Consider the following 27,889-nt stretch of genomic DNA (forward strand, 5'->3'; position numbering starts at 1 on the left):
ACTACAAAGTTGGCTAATTTACACAAGAATTTCTAAACATGCCAAACCAAAATATATATATATATTTATAAATAAATATATATATATAAATATATATTTATAAATAAATATATAAAATATATGTGTGTGTGTGTGTGTATATATATATATATATATATATATATATATATACATTTGAGAACAAAGAGTCTACGGCTGAGTTAGGGAAAGACTTCCTAAGTGTCTATGTGATGGGAAAAAGGGAATAACAAATTGATTTCAGCCAAAGCAAATTTTGACACGTACACAAAACTCCGCTGTGTCTTGCAGCAGCGCAATACATCACTGCCATCACTGCACTTACCATATACACACACCAATAATCACAAGAAAATAAAGCAAGGCTGACATGGAGTCGTGACTGGGCAGGGTCTCCAAAGAGGCTGCTGGGTGGCGGTGCCATCTCACTCCTCAACGGAGCTGAGTGACAGGTGTTTATTCAATATCATCAGCGTGTTTGCTTTTGTCTATGCTGTCCTCTGAGAAAGAAAAGGACGTACCATGCAGAAGGAACTACACAGTGCTCTCCAGATAATTAAAACTTAATTGGGAGGATACTAATTTAGGTCCCAATCTAAGTATCCGAACTCATTCTGCATTCTCAACAGTGCGCAATTATACTTACACCTGATTCTTTTTTCTCATACCTGGTGACATATCTCATGAACAATGACCATGGTGACATCCAGTAAATAAGAAATAGATGAAACACTGGGATCCAGCAGTATTCTTTGCTCCACAAAAATACTTAGTCCCCAGTTCTCCATAGCCGCGTACGGATGCTTAGGCACAGCTAAAAGATCTAGAAATAGAATAAAACAATTCCAAAGGCTTTAACAAACATGCCGGATTCTAAATTCATATCCTAAGAAAGTCCAGAAATCCGAATGAATGGAAAGGAATATTTGCTCTTTCTCGGTAATTTTTTTTTTTTCTAAATTAAACTACCTGCCATTTCTACATGACAGCAGAAATATGGGCTATCCCTGTGCATGCGGGCCGTGTCCATTCATCACCGTTCATTTTCAGGCCCGGCGCTGGAGGAGGCTGGAGGTATCAGCACCATTATTGATGGGCCCATCCTAATAAGTCTCAGGAAGTCAAGGAAACCAAATGCAGCAGAAATCTACCGAGTCAAAAGGCTTTGTGCCTTCTAATGAAAATATATTCGGCTCAATGTAGTGGATACTGTCCTCTTACTTTTACCTTAGATTTTCTTTTTTTTTTTTTTCCGAGAGAAAACATCTTGTATCAGTTTAAAGATGTGATGTGTCATTTTTCTAATTGCATAGATTCTCCTTTATTTTTTTAGCTCTGTTAAAAATGAAACGTTGCATGCAAATACAGCTTAGAGACCAAACTGTAACAGGAGTCAGGGTGGCCAAAGGACTACTGAGGAAACCTGCAGGCTCCGGTTCTGGTCCTGCCCTCCACCATTCAGCGGATAGATGACCTCGGTAAATCACTTAATTTCTCCAGACCACAATTCCCTCACCTATAAAATAAGGTTATTGGCCTTCATTATCTCTGAGATCCCTTTCAGCTCCAAAAATCTATGATTAGATGATTCTACTATTTGTGCTTGTTTTAAAAGGCTGTGGAGGTAATAGCAACTTCTGGTTAAGGTGACACAATAAGTTCATGCTTTGATGTACTCCCTCGGCTCCAAGCACAGAGCAATGATAAATAAAATATTAAAAGGGAAGACTAAAAAAAAATATCTCCAGGCTTGAAAATAAACCTCTTCATGGAACAGAAATGGTACAGAAATGCAAAGCAGTGATTGCATGTGAGGCCACAGTCCTGCTGGGTTCTGGCTCCAGGGGCAGGCAGTGGCAGCTGGGAACTGGCTTCAGCAGGATCCACCAGGGCCAAAGGGACCTAAGCCAAGCTGACTGCGTGACGCCGGGGGTTGAGGCAGGGCATGCATGCTCATCAGGGCCGCAAATAGCTGCTGCTCACTGCTCCTTGGGAAAGCTGGGAAAGGAGTCGAACCCAGGCGGCCTGAGTCCAGGGCCTTCCTCTTCATGGAACTGAGATAATGACTTCTTCATTCTCTGACCCAAACCCTCCGTTGCCCAATAACCCTACAGTCACTACCTAGGATGCCCAGAAAAAAATGGCACCAGAGTGTTAGCTACAGTATTGTTTTTAAGAGTGAAAGGGGAGGGGCTCCTGGGTGGCTTAGCAGGTAGAGCGTCTGCCTTCAGCCCAGGTCATGATCCCCCAGGGTCCTGGGATCCAGCCCTGCTTCTGTTTCCCTGCCGGAGGGGAGCCTGCTTCTCTCTCCCTCTGCCCCCCACCCCCAGTTTATGTGCTCTCTCTCTCTCGATCTCTCTCTCTCAAATAAATAAAATCTTTAAAAAGGGGGGGGGGAGGGAAAACCAAATGCCTTTTATCAAGGTAGTAGACAAAGAAACTCTAAGATAGCTAAAATAAAGCAACTGAAATACACACTTACCCCTAGATTCTTACACTATATAATCTATATGGAAATCTGAAAAGCATAATGTTGAGGGCACAAGTAAGGTGTAAAATGACCTTTCCTGTGTACTACTTAAACAAAGAAGCAGAGTAATACCGTATGTTGAATACGGATGCTCACACCTGCACACACATACCCAGATAGAGGGGTAAATGCACACGCAATCACACACGCGTAGCAATGATAAACACCAAATTCAGAAACATGACTGCTTCGGGAAAGAAAGGGCAGCAAGAGGATGAGGGCCAGTCTTTTAAGAGACGGATCCCACTTCAGCACAGGGTTGGGGCTGAGTCCCTTACCATCAAGCAATTCTGGGACACTGGAGCATATGAGAATTCATCTTCTCTACCCGGAGACAGCATTAAATTCCACGAGTTTCCGGTTGAGTCCTCCACGATCGCCCTGGACCCTCACTCAAGATGCTAGTCATAAGGCCAGGCCGTTCCCTATACTTGCAGCTGGCTGGCTATGCATCAGCGGCTCCTATGACCTCCTCCTCAAGTTCAGTTAATGTGCTAGAGAGTCCACAGAACTCAGGGAAACACTTGTACTTACTGGGTTACCAGCTTACTATAAAAGGATAGAACTCAGGAACAACTGGTTGGGAGCGATGCACGGACAAGGTATGGACAAAGGGTGTGAAGCTTCCATGCCCTCTCAGGGCGCACCACTGCCCCCAAATGTCTATCTGTTCACTCCCAGGGAGGCCCTCTGAACTCCATTCCTTGGGGATTTCAAAGAGACTTTGCTACACAGACATAACTGACTAATCCATTGGCCATTGGCAATGGACCTGGATCTCCAGCCCTTTTTCCCTCCCTGGAGGAGAGGGCCAGAGGGTAGGACTGAACTTCCCATCTCCCCAGTCATGTGATTGGCTCCACCATGATCAGTTCAGCCCCCCTCCTAGGTGGGTTCCAAAAGTCACTTTATTAACATAACAAGATACTAACATTGACTAAGAGGAACTCAACAAAGACTCAAACCCTTAAAAAAAAAAAAAAAAAAAAAGACTCAAACCCTTATGAAATGCCAGGGGTTTTGGAAGCTGTAAGCCGAACACCTTGTAGGAACACCAAATATATATATGAGAAATACATATTTGGACATTCAGATGACTGAATAGATATTTCTTATTAATCACAGGGTCCCCTGGGTGGCTCAGTCAGTTAAGCATCTGCCTTCAGCTCGGGTCACGAATCTTGAGATCCTAGGATAGCGTCTTCATTGGGCTCAGCAGGGAGTCTACCTCTCTCTCTCTCTCAAATAATTAAAATATTTTTTAGAAAATAAAAATAAATAAATCACAGTACTGCAGATGGTCACAAAAGGGATTTCAAATCTGTCTTTAATATTAATTTTCTTTAAAGCAGGTGATGGGTACATGGACATTATTTATAATATTATTGTTTCTTTTCTGTATGCTTTAAATATTTCATAATAAGAAAAAGAATAGGGCAGCCCGGGTGGCTCAGCGGTTTAGCGCCTGTCTTCAGCCCAGGGCATGATCCTGGAGACCCGGGATCGAGTCCCATGTCGGGCTCCCTGCATGGAGCCTGCTTCTCCCTCTGCCTGTGTCTCTGCCTCTCTCTCTCTGTCTTTCATGAATAAATAAATAAATAAATAAAATTTTTAAAAAAGAAAAATAATAAAACAGTCAGCAGTCTTACGGTTGATTGTCATTTATTCATCATTTCAATGAACATCTCATCATTTGCTGTATCCTCAAGTCTAAGATATGTATTCAAATACATCAATATGATCCCATATCCACTACATTTTAATCTAGGAATGGGGACCTGACAGCGTTAATACTGGAGATAAAGAATAAGAAGTGCTGTGCACAAGAGGACACATCTGGTTGGAGAAGTTCTGAAAGAGTTAGTCTTTGAGTTGGACGTCAAAAGCTAATAGGATTCCAACAGGCAGTCAGAGGTACTACCTGCAGCCACTGCCACGAGTATTTATGGAATATCTCCTTTGCTCAATAGAAGAACTGCCATGTCCTTTGAGCTCTCCTTGCCCCCTGCTCCAAGGGCATGTGGGCGCGTGCTGGAGTACGGGCTCAATCAACAGAGTAAATGAAGGAAATTCAGTGAACAGTAAGCTCTGCAAAGACAACATGAGTAAGATGGTGATTGACTGATGGGGTCCGTGCCGTGTGGCCAAGGCAGGCCTCCTAAGGTGCTCACCTGACACCCGACGTGTGAACAACATTAGAAGCCAGCTATCCAAAGACTTGTAGACGTGTGTTCTAAGAAGGGAGGGCAGATGTAAAGGTCCCAAGGAGGAAATGAGACGGGTACACTGGACACATGGGAAGAAGGTCAGTGTGGCTGAAGGAGGTAAAGAAGGACAAATTGCAAATACATAACAAACAGACCTTCTCCTACTTAAGGTTTTGAGACCATCCCTAAACATGACCAAAGTAGGCAAGAGAACCACACTGTCCACCACCAGCCCATGACAACAGCAGTAGCAGCCCGTCTGGTATCACCGATGTGAAGGAACACATGGGCTTAGGGACAACCCTCTGGACCACACCTACTGAAAACAGAGGCCCCTTTGTAAGCCGCATTCTCAGGGGTTGACAGTAGTCAGTCCCCAGAAGTACGTGAGCAGATGAGGCCCCGCGCCAGAATTTAGATCGGCTCCACCGGCACAGAGAGAAGATTCCTGACGTGAGGCAAATGCAGACTCTAGGAGTTTGTGGTAAAGAAGGCACCCCGGGGAGCAGCGATCAGATGGCAAATGCCTAAGTGGCCGCACAAGGGGTCTCGTGAGGGCACAGCTAAGGGTGGTGCCAAAGAAACCACTAATGGAGGCCTGGCTACCCGTGGGTTTCCAGACAGCTGAGGGCACAGAGCGGAGCCCTGGGTGATAAGGCCATGCACCAACCACCCCAGAACTCCTGAGCCAACAGAGCCGGACTCAGAAAAAGTGGCGGAGAACAGAGTAAAACACAGACGGCTCGGTAATAGGAGGCAGCTTCTCACACCCAGAAAGGCTGTACGATAGACACAGGGAACATGTCGGTGGATAGCAGAAGGGGGGAAGTGGAGCTGAAACATTTAGGTGATGCCACTACCCACATGATGACCTAGTAGCGGGATATGAGAAGCTCGGGTTTTGTTCTAACAACCACTGAGAGAGATTTCAACTGGGCCACTCTGCTCTACGTCTTTACAACGTAAGGGCTCTTAATATTGTTTATATCTGGATAAGGTTTTATTTTTTAGGAATACTTTTGGGGGCACTGGGGTGGCTCAGCTGGTGGAGCATCCAACTTGTGATTTCGGCTCAGGTGATGACTTCGTGGGTTGTGGAGTGGAGCTCAGGTCAGGCTCTCCAGTCAGCGGGGAGTCTGCTTGATGAAGTTTCTCTCCCTCTGCCCCCCTCCCCCCACTTGCTCACATTCTCTCTCTCTCTCTCTAAAATAAATGGATCAATCCTAAAAAAAAGAACACTTTCGCGAAGCATATATTCACATAAGCACTGACACACACACGTGTTCCTAATGGTTTTACTTCCAATAGCCAAAAACTGGAAATGAATGTCTATGGACACAATGGATAATGTGGTATATCAACGAAACTCTATTCAGCAATAAGAAGTGAACTATCAATACGTAGCAAAGTTGAATTCCAAGATAATTATACTGAGTAAAAAGGAAGATATATATACATACGGTATGAATCATGCATTGACATGAAATTCTAGAAAATGCAAACTAACCTATGGTGTCACAAAGCAGATCAGTAGTCTCCTGAGGATAAAGATGGGAGTGTTAAAAGACCACAACAGGGAACTTTTGGGGGTGAAGGATATGCTCATTAGGATGATGATTTCATGTTTATATATATATATATAAAACATATATATAACATATATAAACATATTATATAAATATATAAATAATTATATATAATATATTATTATTAATATATTAATTTATTATAATTATATATAATTAATAATATATGAATATATATCTTAAATAATCAAACTCCACTTTAAACGTGTGCCATTTACTGCCCTTACTATACCTCAGTGAACCTGCTTTTTAAAAGTGCCTTCAGTAAGTGAAATATTCTTTTGCTTCACTTTGAAGCTGTTAAGATTTATTCACAATGAATTGGGTTATTTTAATTTTTGCAAACATAAATTTGTCATGAGGCTACATCCATTAGAATGTGCAACCATCCCCTTTAATATGCCTTGAAAACAGAAGAAAATTCAAATGTTTCAGAATCTAATTTACTTGGAAATTCAAAGAAAATCCTGGATAAAATTATGCATAGTACTCTGTTTCCAATTAATTACTACAGTTTTTAAAACTATAGGCAGATAGCAAATATTCATAGAATGCCAGGGAATGCAATTACAAACATTAACATAAAAATCTGACTTCCTCTTCTTGCTCCCTTCAAAGCACTATAATTTGCTTTCTACCTTTAACATCATGTCGAAATAGCTCTCGCTAACCAAAACCGCAAAATCTCACGCACCCTTCTCAGTTCGTATTTGCTTGAAATGGCTGAGAATTATCATCCTGCTTGTTGATTACGATCTGTCATAACAGGATATCCACGGTCCTCCCCACTTCTGAGACCAGCCTATCTGATCGTTGCTGCTTGTTTGTTTGGGGTTTATTTTCTTGTTATCCTGACTTTGGGAAAATCAAAGTTCCCAGGATTTCCATCTGTGGGTTGTTTTGTGTTTTCTTTCTTTCTTTTTTTATTTGACTCCTTCTACTAGTTTTCTTTGAATGTTCTCACCCACTCAAATGTCACCTGTCACCTCCCACATGCCCAGAAGCTCTTTGAGCTCCAGAGGAAAATATGGAAGTTCCTTGATGATAGACTGTTATTGGATAGCTCCCCTGGGCGCTCTTCCTTCTGGAATAGATCTCTCCCTTTAATCTGGCTTAAACCTAAAGATTACCTTGCAACTTCTTCTTTTGCACACTGAAGGGAAGTCAATCACCACGGAAAAGGTCTGGCTACCCTCACAACACTATGCTAAGAGGAACACTGAAACTACGTGGAGAGGCCCCAGGAATCAGCAAACCGGGTCTAATAATACGTACAAACACATACAAATAGCACATGCACAGTATCAGTGGCATTTCTGATGCATATCTTTGTAAATACCTACTCTAATGTATTCTACATTATGAAATGGCCACTAGCAAAAAAAAAAAAAAAAAAGTGTGTAATATCAGGCCTCTCCTCTGCGCCGCAGTCCTGATTGTGGGTGCACAGATCATCGCCGGTAGTCATCTAAAATAAGATGCCTCCAGTAGACATCCAGAATAAGATGCCTCGGCACAAGCTCTGGGCCCACCCAAGGCCTGGCTCTAGCATGAGAGTCTCGTGTCCTTCAGCTCCGATACTTTCTGCCACAATATCCAGTTCACACGCCATGTTCTAAGAGTCAAAAGGGTAGATGAGATGCCATTTGACACATGACCTCTAGGTACGTGTCCATCGTCTTGCTCTAACCCGACCCTTCGTCCTTTGCCTAGGCCAGACTCCCTAAAGTCCCGGCTCTCCTTGCAACATTTCTTTGCCAGTCAATCCTGCCTCCACTCTCCACACCCCCACTTGCCAGTTCATTCTGCATTTGCCACCCATGTATTTATCTAAATATGCTGAGAGTGGTAAGAGAGTTCCTGCTAAGACGAGAACTCACGATGACCCAGACTTCAAACTTGAGCCTGAAACAGGATAGAAAGTCCTGGGAGATAAGAGGTTAAACACCAAAGAAAGAAGTTTGACCCCCTGTAACTCAAGAGCACCACCTCAGCAGCAACCCCTCTAGCCCTGCTCAGAGGTCAGAGCGGCTATCAAGCTTGGAGTAAGACCAGAGGGAGAACCTCTTTCCCTACAGAGCAGTCCTGGGTCCTGGTTGGATATGAGGTTGGGAATGGGTTGGTTCTGCTCAGAACATCCAAAGTGCCACACATTAATCCTAGAAGTTTGGGGTCTCATAATAAGGAAAAATCCATAAGTCTCTCTCATGGGAATGACTAATCTTTCTTATTTTTCCTGTTTGTGTAGTAGATTTCTCCCTCCATCCAGTCATCCATCATGTTTGTCGAATCCATACTCCATCTCAGGAGAGGCACCTGACGATGATCTGGCTCTCATGGAGCTCACATTCCAGCTCTGTGGCTACAGGATAGTTGGAGGGGGTGAGAAGGAGCCGAATAAATAAAATGAGATGATATTAGGATGGGGACCGACATGAAAATGACACAGGGGATGTTAAAGAATAAGGGGTTGTGGGGAGGATACCTCCCGGTCAGAGTAGGTGGGCTGGAAAACCTCGTGGGGAGACTGCATCTAAGCTGGAACACCAGCCCAACTGAACTTCACCTCCGCAAAGGCAGGTCATTTTTCACTTCAGTCACTGCATTTCCATAGCCTAGCGCAGTGCCAAGAACATGGCTGATGTTCAAAAATTGATTGCAAAATAATCTTCCTTGTGATGACAACTTACGCTGACTATAGCTTACGGCTGGTTTTGCTGGTATTGCACACCAAACAGGTACATAACCATGGCCAATACCCATCTAAGAAAGAGCATTAAGTGCTGCAACTCTGGTCACCAGGCCCGAGGTTCTCTGTCCCGGGAGGTGCTCTTCCTGTTCTTTAAAGTCCTCCGCCGAGTGGCACTCAGACGCACTCCCTCCAGAGTCACAGAAGCGTTCTGAACTCCACCCCAGGTCCTCCACTCAAATCCACCTTGCTGGGATCCCTGGATGGCTCAGTGGTTTGGTGCCTGCCTTTGGCCCAGGGTGTGATCCTGGAGTCCTGGGTTTGAGTCCCACGTCGGGCTCCCTGCATGGAATCTGCTTCTCCCTCTGCCTGTGTCTCTTCCTCTCTCTCATGAATGGATAAATAAAATCTTTAAAAAAAAATCCACCTTGCTCGCAAATCCCCAACTTCTGACCTAACCCCTCCTTCTTTGTTCTGCCCTAGGTCACCCTTTAAACTGCACCCCCAATGCTGTCCCCATGCTGTATCCTAGTAACATCTCAATCACAGTTGAGGCTCTCTTTCCAGCTCTGCTGCCCAGGCCTTCTTGGCAGAGGGCAGGGAACCAAACCCTTAAAAGCTGGAGCTTTGGAGTCCACACCCTCTGGGATCCAAACTCAGGTCTAATGCTGACTAGCTGGGGAACGTAGGACACACGGCTTAATCTCTCTCGGTTTGCACTTCCTCGTGGATAAAATGGAGATATTACTGGTGCCTTCTCTGCAGGTGGTCATGCAGATTAGATGAGCTGGTCCATGTCAAACACTCAGTCTTAAGTACCAAACGTGATGAGTCCACGCTCTCACTAGTTGGGATCTTTCCAGTCCATCCCCACCTTCAGGACTTGAAAGCGTTGTGGGCTTTAGCTTAGAAAGGATGAATCTTATCTTTGACCAAAGATGAAGTATTGGCTAATATGTCACATTAGGCATTTTAATTTTTGAATTGAGAGTTTATGTTATCCTATAAAGTGATACAGGACCTATCTATGAATAAGCGAACAAAACAAAGAGACTACATAATAGGACATTTCCATATTATCGTTCAAGGATGCTAAGTAAGTTTTTAAGGTACAGCAGGTAAAAACAAATGTTATATTTTGATTTTGCCATGACCAGCACTTGCTCAAAGGTATTATATACACATGCATCTATGCTTAAGTATAAAAATTGAAACTCCTTGCTCTAACAATCACCACATGTGGCTACGAGAAATATAAATTATGTTCGAAACTGTAATATAAACAAGATAGAATCCATAGAAATCACCTATTACTAGTATTTATAAAATGGAAACAAGCAACTTGTTTCCAAGGCAACTTTGCAAGTGCAAATTCTAAAGTCATTTTTTGTATTTTGGGTTATTCTTTTTACTCACAAACTGGTTAGGTTCTGAATGGCCTTTTTGTTTTGTTTTGTTTTGTTTAATCTAGCATAAAAGTCTTTATTTATTTTACACTTTTTATTTTATTTTAATTCAATTTGCCAAGATATAGTATAACACCCGGGGCTCATCCCATCACGTGCCCTCCTCGGTGCCTGTCACCCAGTGATCCCGTCCCCCCACCCACCTCCCCTTCTGCAACTCTTTGTTTATGTCCCAGAGTTAGGAGTCTCTCATGGTTTGTCTCCCTCTCTAATTTTTCCCCACTCATCCTCCCTCCTTCCCTTAAGGTCTCTTTCACTATGTCTTCTATTCCACATATGAGTGAAACTATATGATGACTGTCCTTCTCCGACTGACTTATTTCACTCAGCATCACACCCTCCGGTTCCATCCACATCAATGTAAATGGTGGTAGTCATCCTCTCTGATGGCTGAGGAATATTCCATTGTGTATACAGACCACATCTTCTTTATCCATTCATCTGTTGAAAGACATCTAAATGGCCATTTTTAAGTTCATTTGACAAAGAGTAGCTTAAGCTTTGCTCTTCCCTGGATGCATTCCACCAAATTTAAGAAAGACTCAGTCCTTCAAAGCTTAAAACAAAACACACTTTCTCCTGATGGACTTTTTATTGGGGCATCTTTCTATCAAAAAAAGGCTAATTTCAGCTACACATTTTGGCCTGTAACAGAATTTTCATCAGTACCACTTGTATTCACAAGCTTAGCATTTAAGTTCTCAAATTCCTAGCGTTCTCACAAAGTAGCATTAGGCCATAATATGCAGTCTATGTTTTTGCTGATTCTCCTGCCACATATTCAAAAGACTTTTTTTTTTCATTTCTGCAATCACTTTTTTCCCCGACACTTACTGATTACTGTCAATGGCAAAGGAGGAATGCTTTTCACGTGTTGCCTAATTTCCTTTTCCCCTGAAAAAGGATTTCTATGCGAAAGGACTTTGCCTATATGCACAAGGACCATTTGTCATTTTCTCACCCATTTAATTTTTTAAATTAGTTCTACTTTAATTTCCATCACCATATTTTGCATCTTCCTTCAAGCACTTTCCAAACTCATGGTCTTTGCTTTAATGGGCATGATTAGGCATAAACATTGAACACACAGTGAATGACCCCTATCTTCATCATCTGGTAACAAGTCAAATTGACTAATGCTTGTTATATAACAAAGACTTGCTATTATCTAAGAGAATGTAGGTTGGAAGTAAAGGTTGCTCTCTATTAAGGTTTCACTTATGATGCAGTTTCATTTATTCCTAAAACACTGACTCATTACCTAATACAGGCCCAGATTGATCTGGACACAGGATATATAAACCCTAAACACTAACGATACTTCCCCATTAACCCCTCTTGAGGCGTAGAAACCAATGGGGAATACAGTCAAGTTAAAAAGTAGGGACATTATGGACAGACGTGAAGGAAGCTGCAGTACAGCACAAATGCCACGATGAGCACCTGGTATAATGGACGCAGCACATAGCAGAGATTAAGAACATGGGCTCTGAAGCCAGGCAGCCTAGGTTCAAAATCAATTCTGCTACTTAATGATGAATGTTACTTATCATTTCTGTCCCCCATTTTCTCTACCTGTAGAATGGAGATGATTATAATCACAACTATTTCACAGGGTTACCGTGAGGGCTACTGTTGGAACACGATCCTCAAGGGTCTCTCACATTTCTTATGTCTTATGAGCACGGATACTGATGGCTTTTCATTCCAAGCTGTCTTTTTAAGAATATATGTATAGCAAAAAATAGAGATAGTGTCCTGTCCACAGCAAAGGACAGGCACAGATAGCATCATTTTATAAAAGAATCAGGCTTTATAGGCTCAGGTTCCTCACCTGTAATGTAAGCTGGCACATTTGCAGGCATCACCTGGCCCTCCTTGCATTGCTCTTGGGAATTGGGACTCAAGGAACTGGCACAAAAAAAACTGAATCTCTGGCTACCCCTAGAGCAGTAAAGATTTTATCTCTAAACCAGGAATTCTGTGTACCCTGCAAGCACTCATGAAACAACGCCAGGATGACTCGTCAAGCTCGCAAATAGGGTAAGGTAAAAATCTCAGACCCTTCACAGCTCTTGACGACTGTATGAGTTCATCCATGTGAGTTTCTTAGAATTGCACCTAGAAGTGGCAAGTTCTAGATAGCTGTTAGGTTTTATGGTGGATCACCAAATGCCCCTCCAAGGATGTCCACAGCCTAATACCCAGAACCTGTGAACATATTAGATTACTTGGCAAACAGAAACTAAGGCACATATAAAAACTTGCTAATCAGTGGACCTTAAAATGGAAGAGCAACCCAGACCATCCAGATGCACCCATTATAATCACAAGGGTCCTGAAAAGTGAAAGCACGAGACACAGGAGTTGGTGTCCAAGTGAAGCAACGTGAGAAAGACTCTGGAGGCAATTGCTGGCTTTGAAGATGGAAGAGCATCATGAGCCAAGGAATTTAGGCAGCCTCTAGAAATTAGAGAAGGTGACAAAATTTAGAGACCCCCCCCCTCCAAAGCCTTCAGTGAAAGCCTGGTCAAATTGCCAATGTACAGAACTAACTATAAGATAATAAATCTGTGTTGTTTTAAGCCACGAAGGATGTGGCAATTTGTTACACCATCAATAAGAAATAATAGAGCATCACTGTCATCATCATCAACTTTATCATTATTACTATATTGATAAATATACAGTATTATACATATACGTAATATGATATATTATGTTACCATATCATATACTATATTACTATATCATTATGATCATTACTATTATGTAAAAGAGGTCCCAAATCTTAACACAAGGATGGGGAAAGGCTATCTGGAGAAAGTCAATTATGAGATTTATTGAATCAAAAGGAATTACCAGGAAGGAAAGAGTATTTCGGATTAAGGGTGTGTGCAAACAAGTAAGAGAGAATATGGTACTTTCAGTAAATAAAAAACGAAATCAATGTGGCTGAAGAATAGAGTGATGAATCCCGTTTGGGACATTCTGAGTTTGAGGTGCCTCTGGAACATCCAACTAGAGATCTAGTAAGAGAGGCCAAATATAGAGCTCTGGTGGAGGAGGGAGAGATCTGGGCTGTGGGAGCAGATTTAAAAAGTCATCGGGCAGCCCTGGTGGCTCAGCGGTTTAGCACCACCTTTGGCCCAAGGTCTGATCTTGGAGACCCGGGATCGGTCCCGCGTTGGGCGCCCTGCATGGAGCCTGCTCCTCCCTCTGTCTGTGTCTCTGCCTCTCTCCCTCTGTCTCTTATGAATAAATAAAATCTTAAAAAAAAAAAAAAAAGATTAAAAAAAAGTCATCAACAGGGGCACCTGGGGGGCTCAGCGGTTGAGTGTCTGCCTATGGCTCAGGGCCCAGGGCGTGACCCGGGGTCCTGGGATCGAGTCCCATGCAGGGAGCCTGCTTCTCCCTCTGCTTGTGTCTCTGTGTCTCTCATGGATAAATAAAATCTTAAAAAAAAAAAATCAAAAAGTCTACAGTAGACTGTGAGTGATACAGAGTATAGACAAAGAGGACCAAGACGATGTCTGAGGAGCACTGAGACTTGGAAAAAAGCGGGGGGGGGGGGGGGGGGGAACGGAGCAGGACACATGGAGGGGTATTAACAGGCACCGTCATAAGACAGGGAGGTAAATACCAGAAGAGCGTGACACCACGTCATTGGAGAGTGAACCTCCCATTGGGAGTGAACCTCCCAAAAAGAAGGCAGGAGCATACAACGTCTACAAATATCTTAGGTAAATTCAGGTGAATTTATAAGGCGCAGCTACTATACACTCACATAAAAATTAATTAATTATATATTAATGCTTTCAAATAATACTAGCGCACCATTCAACACCATTCTCAATAGATCTTCAAAATGAACTATAAGACCTTTTACAAAAATATACCACGAAGTCTAATCACCTGTGTTTGCATCGTCACCTAAAGGAGGAAAAGAAACACAATACGGTGCAAAGGGTTCTCGTTCATCAGTTATTTATTGCGCGTTCCTTGCCGGAGCGGGCTCATTCGAGAGCATGCAACTCAGGAGTCTTTCTTGTTTCAAAAGTGAGGTAGCTGGGAGTCATTCTAGAGGTTTGGATAGCTCTTTGACACCCTTTAATTGACAGATTCACATTTCCAGCAGAAGAGAGTATAAAAATAGTGCTATTTATAAATGAGCATTCTTAACTCTTGAAACTTGGAGTTGTCAGTAAAATGTATTTCCAAATTCACATGCACTTTAGACAGCCTGAGTACAAAGTGGTTACCTCTAAAAGAAATTATTTATGTAGGTCTGGCAAAGTGGAAACAAAGATTCATCGGGCCTTAAAGCCAGTCCGTCTTAACATAAACTGTGCTAGTAGTACACACAATATTCAATAAAAAAAAATGCAAACATATAATTCAAAGGAACCAATGTTGGATTCTTGGCTTACAACTGTCAAGCATTAATTTCAAGCAAAATCAAATACTTGTTGAAGCCCCCGAGGGAAAAAAAAAATCATTAAAGGGCCCATAGTTCTTGATTTTTTATCAGTTCTTATTGCAGTATAAAGTATTATCTGATGTTAACTGGCATCTAAACAATGGAAGCATTTTCAGTATACACAGGAAATACCAAAATGCACTGTGAAATTTAAAACCTCCTAGGGAAATCTCTGATGGCTGGGGTAATAAAGGCAGGGGGAAATACAGTTAAAAAATATACAATTATAGAACCAGAAAACAGTGTACTCACTAAATTTTAACTTGAAGCTAATTTGCCTTTAAGGGAACTAAAATAGAACCTTATCAATTTAGTCCTTGGCATATTACTAAAAGATTTTTTTAATAAACCAAACCCATAGATTTACCATCTGAAATAGCATCAAGTCACTCAACACCATGAAGAAAAATGAATATCATGTCCCATTCAGGCTGAATAATGTATCAGATGGGAGGTGTTAATCAAAATATGACCAAGGGTATATGATGATTTGCTATAAATATCTTCTTGAGAGTATTTTAAAAAAAACTACCTTTTCCAAATTTTTCTACAGAAGAGTTTCTATTCAATGATTTTTTTTTCAAAACCCATTACTAGTGTTCCAAATATCCCCTAGTTCAATTTACATTAGATCAAGAAATGAAGTACAGAAAGAACTAATAATGAGCCAGAGATTGAACTGAAACCTTTACCTCTCAGGCTCCAGTATCTAATGTGCATCACTAAGTCATACGCCTAAAGTATATTTTATAGGAAGGAAAACATTTTGTATGCCTAATGGGGAAATGCTGAGAAGATGGTTTTTTTTTTTTTGTACCCATCATAAAAATATTGCTCCTAAAGTAAATATGCAGGGGATTGACATGATGGAAAATTTCCAGAAACCGTTTTCCTAACAGCACAGTTAATAGAGCATGAGGGGTCTACAGCTCAAAACGATATGTGACTGATGGCCGCACACTTGGGGCAGGGCGGGGAGGCTACTGTGAGGCAAATGTCCCCTTAATACACTATGCAAATTTCTACTTGTATATTGGAACCTGTCTGAATAGTTCTTTTTTTTTTTTTTTTGAATAGTTCTTAAAATCAAAACCTGCATTCCGTGGAGTGCGACCCTAAAATGCACAGGTCCAAGAACTCATGTTCTGCAGCAGCATTTGGGATGCCCCACTCCTGGATGGGGAACGGCCCTAGGACCTGACTACCCTCCTGCCTGAGCAGAAAATCCTACAAAGTGGGCTGTTCTACAAGCTAAAGACCTCGGGGCACTTAGGTCTGTGTCTCTGGATCTCAGTGCATTATGCCTATGTATGCACATATGTGTATCTAGATTACATAAGATGTATAATATACGCATTATAGAAATATATATACAGAAATATATATACTGAAATGTATATATATACATTATAGAAATATATATACTATATATACATGTGTATACATGACATATTACATATATACATTTATATACAATGTATACACACATATGTGATATATATATGATTGAAATATATATGATTGAAATTAGCTAAATTGTGGTGACCTCAATTAATTTTATGAGTCTAACATTCTAAATTCACGCTGGAAGTAGACCGCTCTCTACCGTGTCCCATGTAAGTAACTTCAGGCGGGTGAAGGTAATAAAACCAGACCACAATTGTAGGCTTTGTCCCAATGAGTCTAATTTAATCCAAATAAGAGCTAATGATACTTTCCAAAAATCATCCTCAAGGTCTCACAATTGGCTATACAAATACAAGGCCTCTAACTTCTCAGCTGGTTTTAGTCCTAACCTCCTGATCCCCACTAGTCCTCAAGATCCATCAGTTGTTGACTACTAGGTGAATTATCATATTTAATGAAATCTCTATCAGAATCTCAGGATGAGCTCCATATCTCCTGAATAAGAGAATGTGCCTTTTATTTAACGAGATCCTCAAGTGAGTCACACAACATTAAAGTTTGAGAAGCACTGACATACAGCAGATCATCCACGGCAGGATGTTTTCCCCCAGGAGTTTTATAAGACTATCCACGAAGGTATGAAACTAAATTATGCTTTTTATTTGTTTTTACTTTTGTCTGGTACAAACACTCCGATGGCCAATTTATCCAGGACCTTGGAGAAAGAGCAGGAGTTCCACAGACATCATGGCACAGCCTTTCTCACTAGTTCACTTTCAAGGGCTTAGGGCATGTGGCACCCAATTAAATGGATTTCTGAATTTTATTGCCTAGTTTAACTAAACCAACCCTAACAAAACAAGTGGTTTAAAAAGACTCCTGCAAAAAATTAACAGGTTGAGCTTAATATAAAAATAAAAGGACAACAGAAAATGACAAAAGTTGACAGCTCTTTAATTCTGAGTAAGATTAACTGATGTTTTTTTGAGCACATACTAAAAGCCAGGTACTTGCTAAGTGATTTGCAGGCATTTTCTCAGTTAATGCTAAGAGTTCTTTGAGATGGACACAATTCATAGCTCCACTTTGCAGATGAGGACTTGGAGCACAGAGACACTAAGTCAGTTGAGCAGGCCAGTTTGGTATTGGCAGAGATGGGATCCAAACTTTGGCAGTCTAGCTTAGATCTCTCAACCACTATATTCTATTCACTCTATAGCATTTGCATTGTAAGGTTAAAAACAAAGACATGTTATTTATTACAAAAAAAGGAAAGGAAAACAAATTTATCAACAAGAGTACATATACTATTGATTTATATCCGTTCTCACTAACAATGAACTTCGCTTTAAGCACCTACTGTGCCTTGAAATTTGTTAATATAAGTATTATGTGCACTGTTTTAAAATAAATAAATATGGCTAAATAGGTATGAACATGCTAAAAATTTCATGCTAGTGATGCACAATCAAAAAAAAAAAAAAAAAACCTTCTGTCAAAATGCTGTTGCTCTTAAATTCAAGCAGTCATTGGAAGAGCTGGTTAAAAATACACATTTCCAAGCCCCCAGCCCAGAGCCTCTGATCCAGTAGACTCAGGGAAGGGTGTGAATTTATATTTCTAAAAAGTGTCCAAGAGATGGTGATGCTGCTGCCGGTCATGTGATCACACTTTGAGAAGCACTGCTATCAAGTAGGACCTCAAATATTTTCATACATTTAAGTCACCTGGGAAACACTTAAAACATACTAATGTCTGGTTCCCCTCTCAGAGATTCCAAATTGATCGTTGGTGTTTTTTTTCTTTTAATCCATTTTATTTGGACACCATTTCAAACCTACATAATTCAGTACAAAGAATTATGTATATACTCGTTTTTAATTTTTTTAATTTAATTCAATTTACCAACATGGAGTATGCTCTTTATCAAAATTCCCCAAGTGTTAATATCTTATCACATCTTAGTTTATATGTGCTGAGTATGTTTTTGTACATGCAAATGATGAAAATAAGTATATAAATAACCATTTCAGGGAAACTGAGAATATGGTGCCCTTTTGCCCCTCTATCTTTTATGGTATATAGTTCCTAGTAAAACATGGTCATCCTCTCACTAAGTACCTATAGTTACCAAAATCAGGAAATCACCTTTGACATAGTAGAAACTGTCTGCCAACCTCACCCAGTTTTAGCCAATCATACCAATAATGTAGCAAGAGAAAATTTAGTTACATGTCTTGCATTTAGTTGTCCTGTCTCTTTAGTCCCTTACAATTTGGAAGAGTTCACAAAGGAGGGACCTAGCCTTCCTCACTTTTTAAACAGTCCTCCTGTGCAGCAAGAATTGAAACACACTGCTTTAGGAAGAGGGAAGTAGAAGGACAAAGACTAATTCAAATTAATCCAGGTAAGAAATAATAGAATCCTAACTAAAATACAGAGGCGTTTCAGAGATGGAAACAAGACAGGACTTGGCAATTAATTAAGGACTGAAGATAAGAAACCCACCCAGGAGGCATAGACCATGCTACCTAGTTGAACGAGTGGGTAATGAAGGGATCATGGTGTTTCATTAACCAAGATTGTGAATCCAAGGAACCAGAAGGGGCAGGAAGATAAGGAGAAGAGAAAGGGAAAAATATTTTTATATTACAAATAGAACAAATTATTTTCATAATGCTAACCTCAAAAGTCCATTTTTGCTTGTAATGGAAAAATGATACAAAAAGTTCCTTCCCATTAACAGCATACATGTCTTTAAATCCTTCCAACGGTTAAAAACCCAGGCCTCCTGGCTTTCTGAGTTCATGTTCTTAATCTCTACTTTATGCTGCATCCTGTTCTATTTTTATGTTAATGAAAAGAAACTCAATTAAAGGCCAAACTATAAGTCAAAAATTGTAGGGATTAGCACCCAGGGCTATGAGATTCTAAAACCATCATGCCAGCCCTAGTCTGTCTACCTTTTTATTCCCGAAGATGCAGTCTGAACTAAAGCCTATTGTTTTTAGAAGCTTTTGGAATAAAAAATAAGAACAGAGGTAGTGGGTCTGGAAAGCTGGAAAAAAAAAAGCGTCGACATTTCAGATCACATGGACTTCTGCTGGTGTCTAGGAAGACATGAAGTAAACAACATTTCCAGGTTTCTTATGGACTTCCAGGGTTGATTTCCACAAATATTCAATCCCCTCTTACGAACTGTATTATAAGAGTCAAGACTCCCAGTAAACCAGCTCTAAATTCCTCTGCTTAAGTGACCAAAAGTTCACGTAAAAATACAGTTAGATCTCCATTTTACACATGATTTTTGTTGTCAACCGAGAACCTGAAAATTTTTTCAGGATGGCATTTTATCTGCTGTTAATGAAAAACATCAAAAGCTGCTCCCCCATCCACCAACACCCTATAACAAGAATGAGTGAATTTTAATCCTTAGGGGAAGGGGGAAACGTGATCAGATGCAAACCACACTCTGTTGACATTCTCAAATTAAGAAAATATATATGGCGAGGTACTGACTGCTATAATACAAAATGTTTCATTTCCACTCTGGCTGAATATAACAGCAGGTGGTAAAGTGGTATTACAAGACAGTCAGTTTAAGCCCAAAGGCAAAAGATCCATTCTATTTGCAGAGTTAGCTTAAGTTATTCTATTGCTTCTTCTCTACGCACCCGCACATGCACACACACCCCTAAAAATAAAAACTTTCCATTATCTCCAAAGACAAACAAAATGACTAGTTGATAATATGTCTCCTTTTTTTTTTCTCCTTCCTAGATTGCTTTCCATAACCCTGTCGTTCAAATCATTGGGCTAACCTACAACAGCACTCTGCTTACTCTGAGATGCGTGAGTGATATTAAGTGCCGTTTCTTAACAATCCTATAATTCAGGACGCGGTACGTAATAGGCACAACTTTTAAAAAATAGTTCTAAAATAGTCAAATGAATTAGGCATTAGTATCTGGCTTTCAAATACATTTTTATTGAAACACTCCCACCCTGAGTTTATAGAAGCTAATTAAAACCTATGAAATGGGGGATCCCTGGGTGGCGCAGCGGTTTAGCACCTGCCTTTGGCCCAGGGCGCGATCCGGGATCGAATCCCACATCGGGCTCCCTCCATGGAGCCTGCTTCTCCCTCTGCCTCTCTCTCTATCTTTCTCTCTCTCTCTCTGTGACTATCATAAAAAATTTTAAAAATTAAAAAAAATTAAAACCTATGAAATGCTTAATACGAATACTAAGCTGAGCGACTGCTCATTTGCCAAATGATTGATTACTCAAAATGTTTTTCAGTTGAGGGAAATCTGTTTTATCATGGATTTACAGTGGTCTCAACTGTTAGACTAAAAACTGCCATACTGCTAACCTAAATGACGTCATCACATGATTTAGGAAAAGCAACCTCTTTTCAAGGCACTGTACTGCCATCTGCCAGAAAATGGTCTTAATAAATATACAAATCTATAATGGTTATAAATACAAGCAGTGCCCTTCTGGAGTTGTGCATAACCTAACCTATCAGATTGGGTGTCAACGGAATTAACAAAAAAGTGATTCCTGGTCCACACAGCTGGGCAGTCTAACACACTCTGCAAGGAGACAGTGAGAGGGGCTTTCAAAATACAAATACGCTGTGAAGAGATGATTTACGAAACATGTATTTGATCAAAGGACCCGGTGATCATTAAGAGCATAATGGGGGATCCCTGGGTGTCGCGGCGGTTTGGTGCCTGCCTTTGGCCCAGGGCTCGATCCTGGAGACCCGGGATCGAATCCCACATCGGGCTCCCGGTGCATGGAGCCTGCTTCTCCCTCTGCCTATGTCTCTGCCTCTCTCTCTCTCTCTCTCTGTGACTATCATAAGTAAATAAAAATTAAAAAAAAAAAAAAGAAATTTAAAAAAAAAAAAAAAGCGCATAATGGGAGGGCAGCCCGGGTGGCTCAGCGGTTTAGCGCCACCTTCATCCCAGGGCGTGATCCTGGAGACCCGGGATCGAGTCCCACATCAGGCTCCCTGCATGGAGCCTGCTTCTCCGTCTGCCTGTGTCTCTGCCTCTCTCTCTTCTCTGTGTGTCTCTCATGAATAAATAAATAAAATCTTAAAAAAAAAAAAAAAAGAGCATAATGGGAAATCAGCTGTGTTTTGCTTTACATAGGAGATAGCAAAAAAAAAAAGGAAAAAGAAAAAGAAAAAAAGAAAGAAAAAAGAAAAGAAAAGAAATTACATGGATTTACATTAGAAGTGTTAGACTCATAAATTTTTTTTCTGACAAGAAAAAGAGCTGTTGAAAATCCAGGTAATGGGCCACGAAAGTCCCCTTACTTAGCATAGTTCTCAGCCCTGCTGTACACTAGAATTAACTCAGGAGCTTTAGCAAGACTGATGCATAGGCCACCCCAGATTCCATCCGAATGTCTAGGGGTAGGGGCCCGAGCATCAATCTTTTTGGAAGTTCCCCAAATTATTCTAATGTCCAGCCAGGATCTAAAACCTCCAACTTAGGTGATTTTATGAACAATGTTCCTACCTGAAATGAGACTAGAATGGTGGTTCTCAAACTTCAGTTTGCATTAGAATCACCAGGAGAGTTTCACAAAACAGATTGTTTGGTGCAACTTCCAGAGTTGGGGATTCAGTAGATGCTGATGCTTCTGATCAAAACCAAACCTTGAGGACGATGTGACTGGTTTGGAAGCTTAATACTCAAAATGTTGTCCTGAGATGGCAACTTTGACATCACTTGGATCCTGCTAGAAATAGAGAATCTCAGGGGTCACCTGGGTTGCTCAGTCACTTAACCACCTAACTGTTGATTTTGGCTCAGGTCATGACCTCAAGGCCGTGAGATGGAGCCCTGAGTTGGATTCCACACTAGGAGTGGAATATGCTTGAGAGTCTATCTCTCCTTCTTTCTTTCTCTCTCAAATAAATAAAATCTTAAAAAAAAAAAAAAAAAGGAAATGTAGAATCATAGGCTACACCCACTACTGAATTAATATCTGAATTTTAACAAGATTCCCAAATGATTCATATAGATAAGAATGTGAAAAACACTGGTCTAGGGCATAGACCAATTAAAAAGTTTACTAGAAGAAGAAAAATACAAATGGGGATGAAATCGAGTAGGGACTCATAAATTCCTAGAGAGACCATATTCGGAAAACTTCTGTGCTAACCAACCAGGGCCCATGAGAGAATGAAGATTTAGTTACCAGATATACGCATTTTTCAAGAAAGATGGCAATTTGGATTTTTATGTGAAATCCCCCAACTGTAAAATATTAGCAATTAATTCAAAGGTTTTATAACACCTTTAAGACCAACTAAAATATGTCCGTGGGCCATATTTGTCCCATAGCTTGCCTGTTATGTGATCCCCCCGCCCCATCTGGAAAGACTCAATCACTAATTGAATCAGAATTTGAAATAAATCACTGGAAATCCCCTTAGAATTCTTCTTTTAAAAACCAAAGATAAATGATATATTTGACAATAGTTAATTATTTTCCATAGGGCACACTTCTGCCTGACGTGAACTCAGCAAAGCAACAGAAATAAACGTTAGACAGGGCCTCTTTGATATATGTGTTATGGAAGAGAAAATACATAGCTGTAGGGTAGGAGGTGAGAGAGGATGCTGAGATGCCTCTGGTTGTGCCTCCGAAGAACAGGAGATGCACAATCAATCAATCTCAAAATAAGGAAGGTGAGACATTTGATTGTGTTTACTGATAAATACACAGCCAGATTTCTAATCCTAGGCCTTGGAGAGCAGAAGAAAAATAGTGGTGTTCTATATGTAGGATTTATTTTCACTTGTAAAGGAAGATAAGGAGAAAAAAAAAAAAAAACACCTCGGTTCCATACTCCTTCCCCATCTTTATTTACCAGCATTACACTTAGATCGTCTCCTTTAACTAGAAAGCATCTGAGAAAGTTTTCCAAGGAGACACATGAAGCTCTTCGTGGGTGCCATCTTAATGGTCACTGGGTGTTTTTTTCTTTAAACCTTATACAATCACTTATTAAAGTCATCTTAGAAGCTATCTAGAGGGTCACAGGACAGAAGCTTTCAGGAAGGTCACAGGGACTAGAAAAACACAAAAGGAGTTGCTAAGCAGGTTGCAATGCATCATGAAAGTCAATTTATACATCTGAAGTGGGAGAGAAGAGCACAGAGAGTTATGGAAACTGCTTATTACTCTGCTAGAGTAGCAGTAAACAAATGAAGTCTCATAAAGGGCATGGAAATGGGACAGGAGAGAAGATGAAGAGAAATACCCACTCTCCCCCAACCGGGCTGGCCTCCCAGCACACCTCTTTGACTCCATGACCCTTTGACTCCACAACCTCAAAGTCTTTATATTAAGGACCGGTAACACATTCCTTAGCTTGTGATAAAAGGCATTCATAAAACATTTTAGCTTTCATCCTATTATATTTATTAAATATTATCTCACACTTCTCTCTAAACCCCTTCAATGAGGCCAACAATTAAGACAATGGATACTTTCCTGTTTTCTAAATACGTCCTTATAAACTTTCCAAGCCTTTTGCCATCAGAATAATGAAACAAAGGTTAGTGGGATGTCCTTCTTGGTTCAATATTTGAGACAGCCACCATCACCTCCTTGTTCTCTCATTAGCCTATTTTATCAATTTTTTAAGAATTTATTTATTTATTCATGAGAGATACAGAAAGAGAAGCAGAGACACAGGCAGAGGGAGAAGCAGGCTCCATGCAGGGAGCCTGATGCAGGACTCGATCCCAGGACCCCGGGGTCACGCCCTGGACCGAAGGCGGACACTCAACTGCTGAGCCACCCAGGCATCCCTCATTAGCCTATTTTAAAAAGTCTTGGGTATGCCAGTGACATTTAACTGGCAAAGGTATATGAGATAAAATTATTTCTTCAGAAAAAAAAAAAAAAAGTAGCACCTCAAACTGCATACGGAACCTTAAATGACATGTATTAGCAGATAAAGGACAGTCTTTTACAGCTCTACCAAAATAAGGGACTTCGCAGTGGAAGCCGCCAAGGTTAGAGACTGCAAATGTGCGTATATCCTAAGATCTATATTTAGATCTTAAATATTGACTTAAATATTGACTCTGATTGACTTTTCATCTTTGGGAATTTTTTTTAACATAGAAATTAGAACATGAAAAAAAAATTAGAACATGATATAAAACAATTCACTGAAAATCGGAAGCACTTTGTTTCATTCCCATTGCCTGCAAGAAACCATGTGACCTAAGGCCGAAGCATTTCAGTTTCTTTATTTTAAACTAATGTCACAATTTCATGTTCTTTATATACAGAAGGATGAAAGAAATAAATAAGCATTTAATTGAGGCCAAATATCTACTAGGCTCTCTTTGACAAAATCACCAGTCAGATGAGGGGGTGAACTAGACAATCTCTATGGCCCCTTTAGTTGAAAACTTATCTCATTTCTATGGAATATTTCAGTTAATTGAAAATCACATGTAAAAGGCACCTGAGTGACTCAGTGGTTGAGCGTCTGCCTTTGACCCAGGGCATGACCCTGGGGTCCTGGGATCTAGTCCCACATCGGGCTCCCTGCATGGAGCCTGCTTCTCCCTCTGCCTGTGTCGCTGCCTCTCTCTCTGTGTCTCTCATGAATAAATAAATAAAATCTTAAAAAAAATAAAAATAAAACAGGGGTGGGACAAAAAGCCAAAGAGGACACAGGGCACCCCAAGCACAGGGAATGGACACAAGGGTCAAGTAGCACCGAACCCAAGGAAAATAAGCCATAAAACATTATTAGGGAAGCGGGTGAGACGTAGGGGTGTGGGAAACTGAAGCTGCAGGGGTGCTGGCGGTGAACCATGCAGGGCCTTATAAGTCAGGCTGAGGGTCTGGATTTTTTTTGGGGGGGGGTGGGGGGGGGGAGTCAAAAGGAAACCCATGGAGGGTGCAGGAGAAGCCCACGGCCACATTCGTCTTTGTTGCATTGGAAAACTAGATGTGGGGTAGGCCTGAGAGAAGGCCCTAGACCCTGTGACAGGCGAGTCCCCGTTCTGTGCAATGTTAACAGTGCATAGAACTAAGCGATATTTAAGGTGTATGATCAAAGGGCTGGCATGCAGGGAGCCAGACCGGGGGGGGGGGGGGGGGGCGCGGGCGCTAGGCATCACCTCCCTAAAGGCCCGGCGGGCACCAGCTGTCGGGAGGGGGCTAGGTGGGTGCAGGGGCCGGGTGTGTGTGGGGGATGGGCAGGTACAGGGGGCCAGGTGGTGCAGGGGCAGGTGGTGCAGGGGCAGGTGGGTGCAGGGGCCGGGCGGGTGCAGGGGGCTGGGTGGGTGCAGGGGCGGGGTGGGTACAGGGGGCCAAGAGCGTGCTGGTGTCCAGGGCTTCTGGGGCAGCAGGCAGTGAGGGCCAGCACTGGGCACCTTCCTCGGCCCCACCGGGGACCCTGCAAGCAGAGCTGCTTCCCACAGGCCCAGTGACCAGGCCTGGGCGGCACCCGCACCCCGCGAGCAGCAATCACCGTCCCTGTGCTGGGGCCTGAGCCAAGGCGTGGTGCCTGCCGCTGATGGCCCATGCCAGCAGCATCCCTTGGGGACCTGGCCTTCTCCCGGGTAGGGTGTCACTGGCACCCAGGGGTGCTCCGCGCAGAACAGCGGCAGAGGAGGGGGATAGGAGGGCGGGAGGCACAGCCCAGCCAACTTCTTGCTACCACCTCAGTGTCTGGCTCTGCGTCGACCCTGTCCCCTCCAGCCCTGGAGTGGAGGAGCTGGTTCTGGAGGAAAGGAGCACCCACCACGCCCACACCTGTTACTTAAGTTTGAGGATTCCCTCCCAAGAGCACACCGCTTCCCGGGATGCAGAGATGGTTCCCCGGGAGGACTGACAGGAAGCTGCACTTGTGGTCAGCCGCGGGCCACACCTGCCACCACACCGTCCTGGCTGTCCAGGGGGGGCCACCACCTACGGCAGGACCCCACCCACAACCCCTCCTCCCCGGAGGCCTCTGCAGGGACAACAGGTCAGTCCTGGGGTGTAGGGACCAGCAATGCAAGGGAGCCACCGAAACACCCGAAAGTCACTATCAAGGTCACTGTATTCCTGGTTCAACCAAACAACAAAGTACTGTTTTCTTTTTCTTCTTGCAAATAACTGCATCACTTGGATGATTTAAAAAAAAAAAAAAGGGAGAACTTTCTCTGAGAGGAGGAGTAAAGAAGTGTCCATTAGAAACAACCACCACAGAAATAAAACAAGAAGGGCCTGTCATAATACGGCCGCTGTGAATTGCCGGCAGTTAAAATTTACGTTGACTTTTTTTTTTTTTTTTTTGAGCCATTCTCACCTACTTAGTACGAAAATCTAAAGCAAGAATGTGGGACTGAGTAAAAGAGTAGTCCATCCCCCCTTTTTCATCCTTATTTTTCTCATTTCAGAAAGTCACAACAGACATAAAGACACCTCACCTGAAAAATATGGCCAAGCGTGTATCGTTTATTAATTGCGCCATTTGCTGCTACTAGACCTTCGACTAAAAGCTACTTTTCCGTTTTTTTTTTTTAATTTTTTTTTTTTATTTATTTATGATAGTCAGAGAGAGAGAGAGAGGCAGAGACACAGGCAGAGGGAGAAGCAGGCTCCATGCACCAGGAGCCCGACGTGGGATTCGATCCCGGGTCTCCAGGATCGCGCCCTGGGCCAAAGGCAAGCGCCAAACCACTGCGCCACCCAGGGATCCCAAAAGCTACTTTTCCTGTGACCGCTTCCATCGCCCATGGCCAGGGGAGCGTGATGGGTTCTCTGAGCTCCCACGAAGGAAGCCCAGGGGCCACTGCTGGCCTCCGTCCCACGCGGGTCTGCGCTGGGCCTACTCAGAGGCTCTGGGCCCCCAGGGGCTCTCGCTGAAAGAAGGAGGGGGGGGTCTAGGTGTGCAATGCCATACGCAGGCAGGCTGCCTACAACGGAATCCTGAATCTTCCATCTCCTGCTTCAGCTTCACTTCTTTGAGCCGCAGTTCTGTTTAGGTCAGAGCGTGGTAACCTGAATACGTATGTTATAGGCTTGCCCTGAAGACCACGTGCGTTAGTATGTGTGTGCTGGCACGTAACTCATGCTACCTATGTCTCAGCTACATGACTGTGACATGACCCCCCTACAAAACAGAAAAGGTCTGCAAAAAAAAAAAAAAAAAATCAAGTCCCGTCTAATGTCAGCTTATTCTCATGAGCGCACACGTAAAAATTGAAGAGCCAAATTGCATGTGCATAGAGATGAATTAAAAGTGGGCTTCTGAAGATTTTTATCACGCTCTGATTCCCTAAAAGTCATTGAATTATGTAATAAGCTGCAAGTGGCAATAGTAGCTCAAAACTTTCCTGACTCTGACCTGACACTTGGTATTTGGGGACAAAAATGACAGAGGTCGTGAGGGCGAGAGAATGGCGGAGCAAGCCTCTTAATGGCCCGCCAAATTCCATAGAAGAATGTTGGATCATCGTGC

At 42.1% G+C, this 27,889-nt stretch overlaps 1 protein-coding gene across 1 annotated transcript in view; it reads right to left on the minus strand.

The window, feature by feature from the left end:
* TRHDE (thyrotropin releasing hormone degrading enzyme) overlaps positions 1–27,889 on the minus strand; it is a 388,541-nt gene that overhangs the window by 175,439 nt on the left and 185,213 nt on the right. Inside the window, exon 4 of the mRNA XM_041755901.1 lies at positions 687–841. Coding sequence (XP_041611835.1) covers positions 687–841 — 155 coding nt within the window. The remainder of the gene's footprint in view (positions 1–686; positions 842–27,889) is intronic.

This window comes from Vulpes lagopus, chromosome 5 (genome assembly GCF_018345385.1).
Source record: "Vulpes lagopus strain Blue_001 chromosome 5, ASM1834538v1, whole genome shotgun sequence".
Classification (NCBI taxonomy): Eukaryota; Metazoa; Chordata; class Mammalia; order Carnivora; family Canidae; genus Vulpes; species Vulpes lagopus.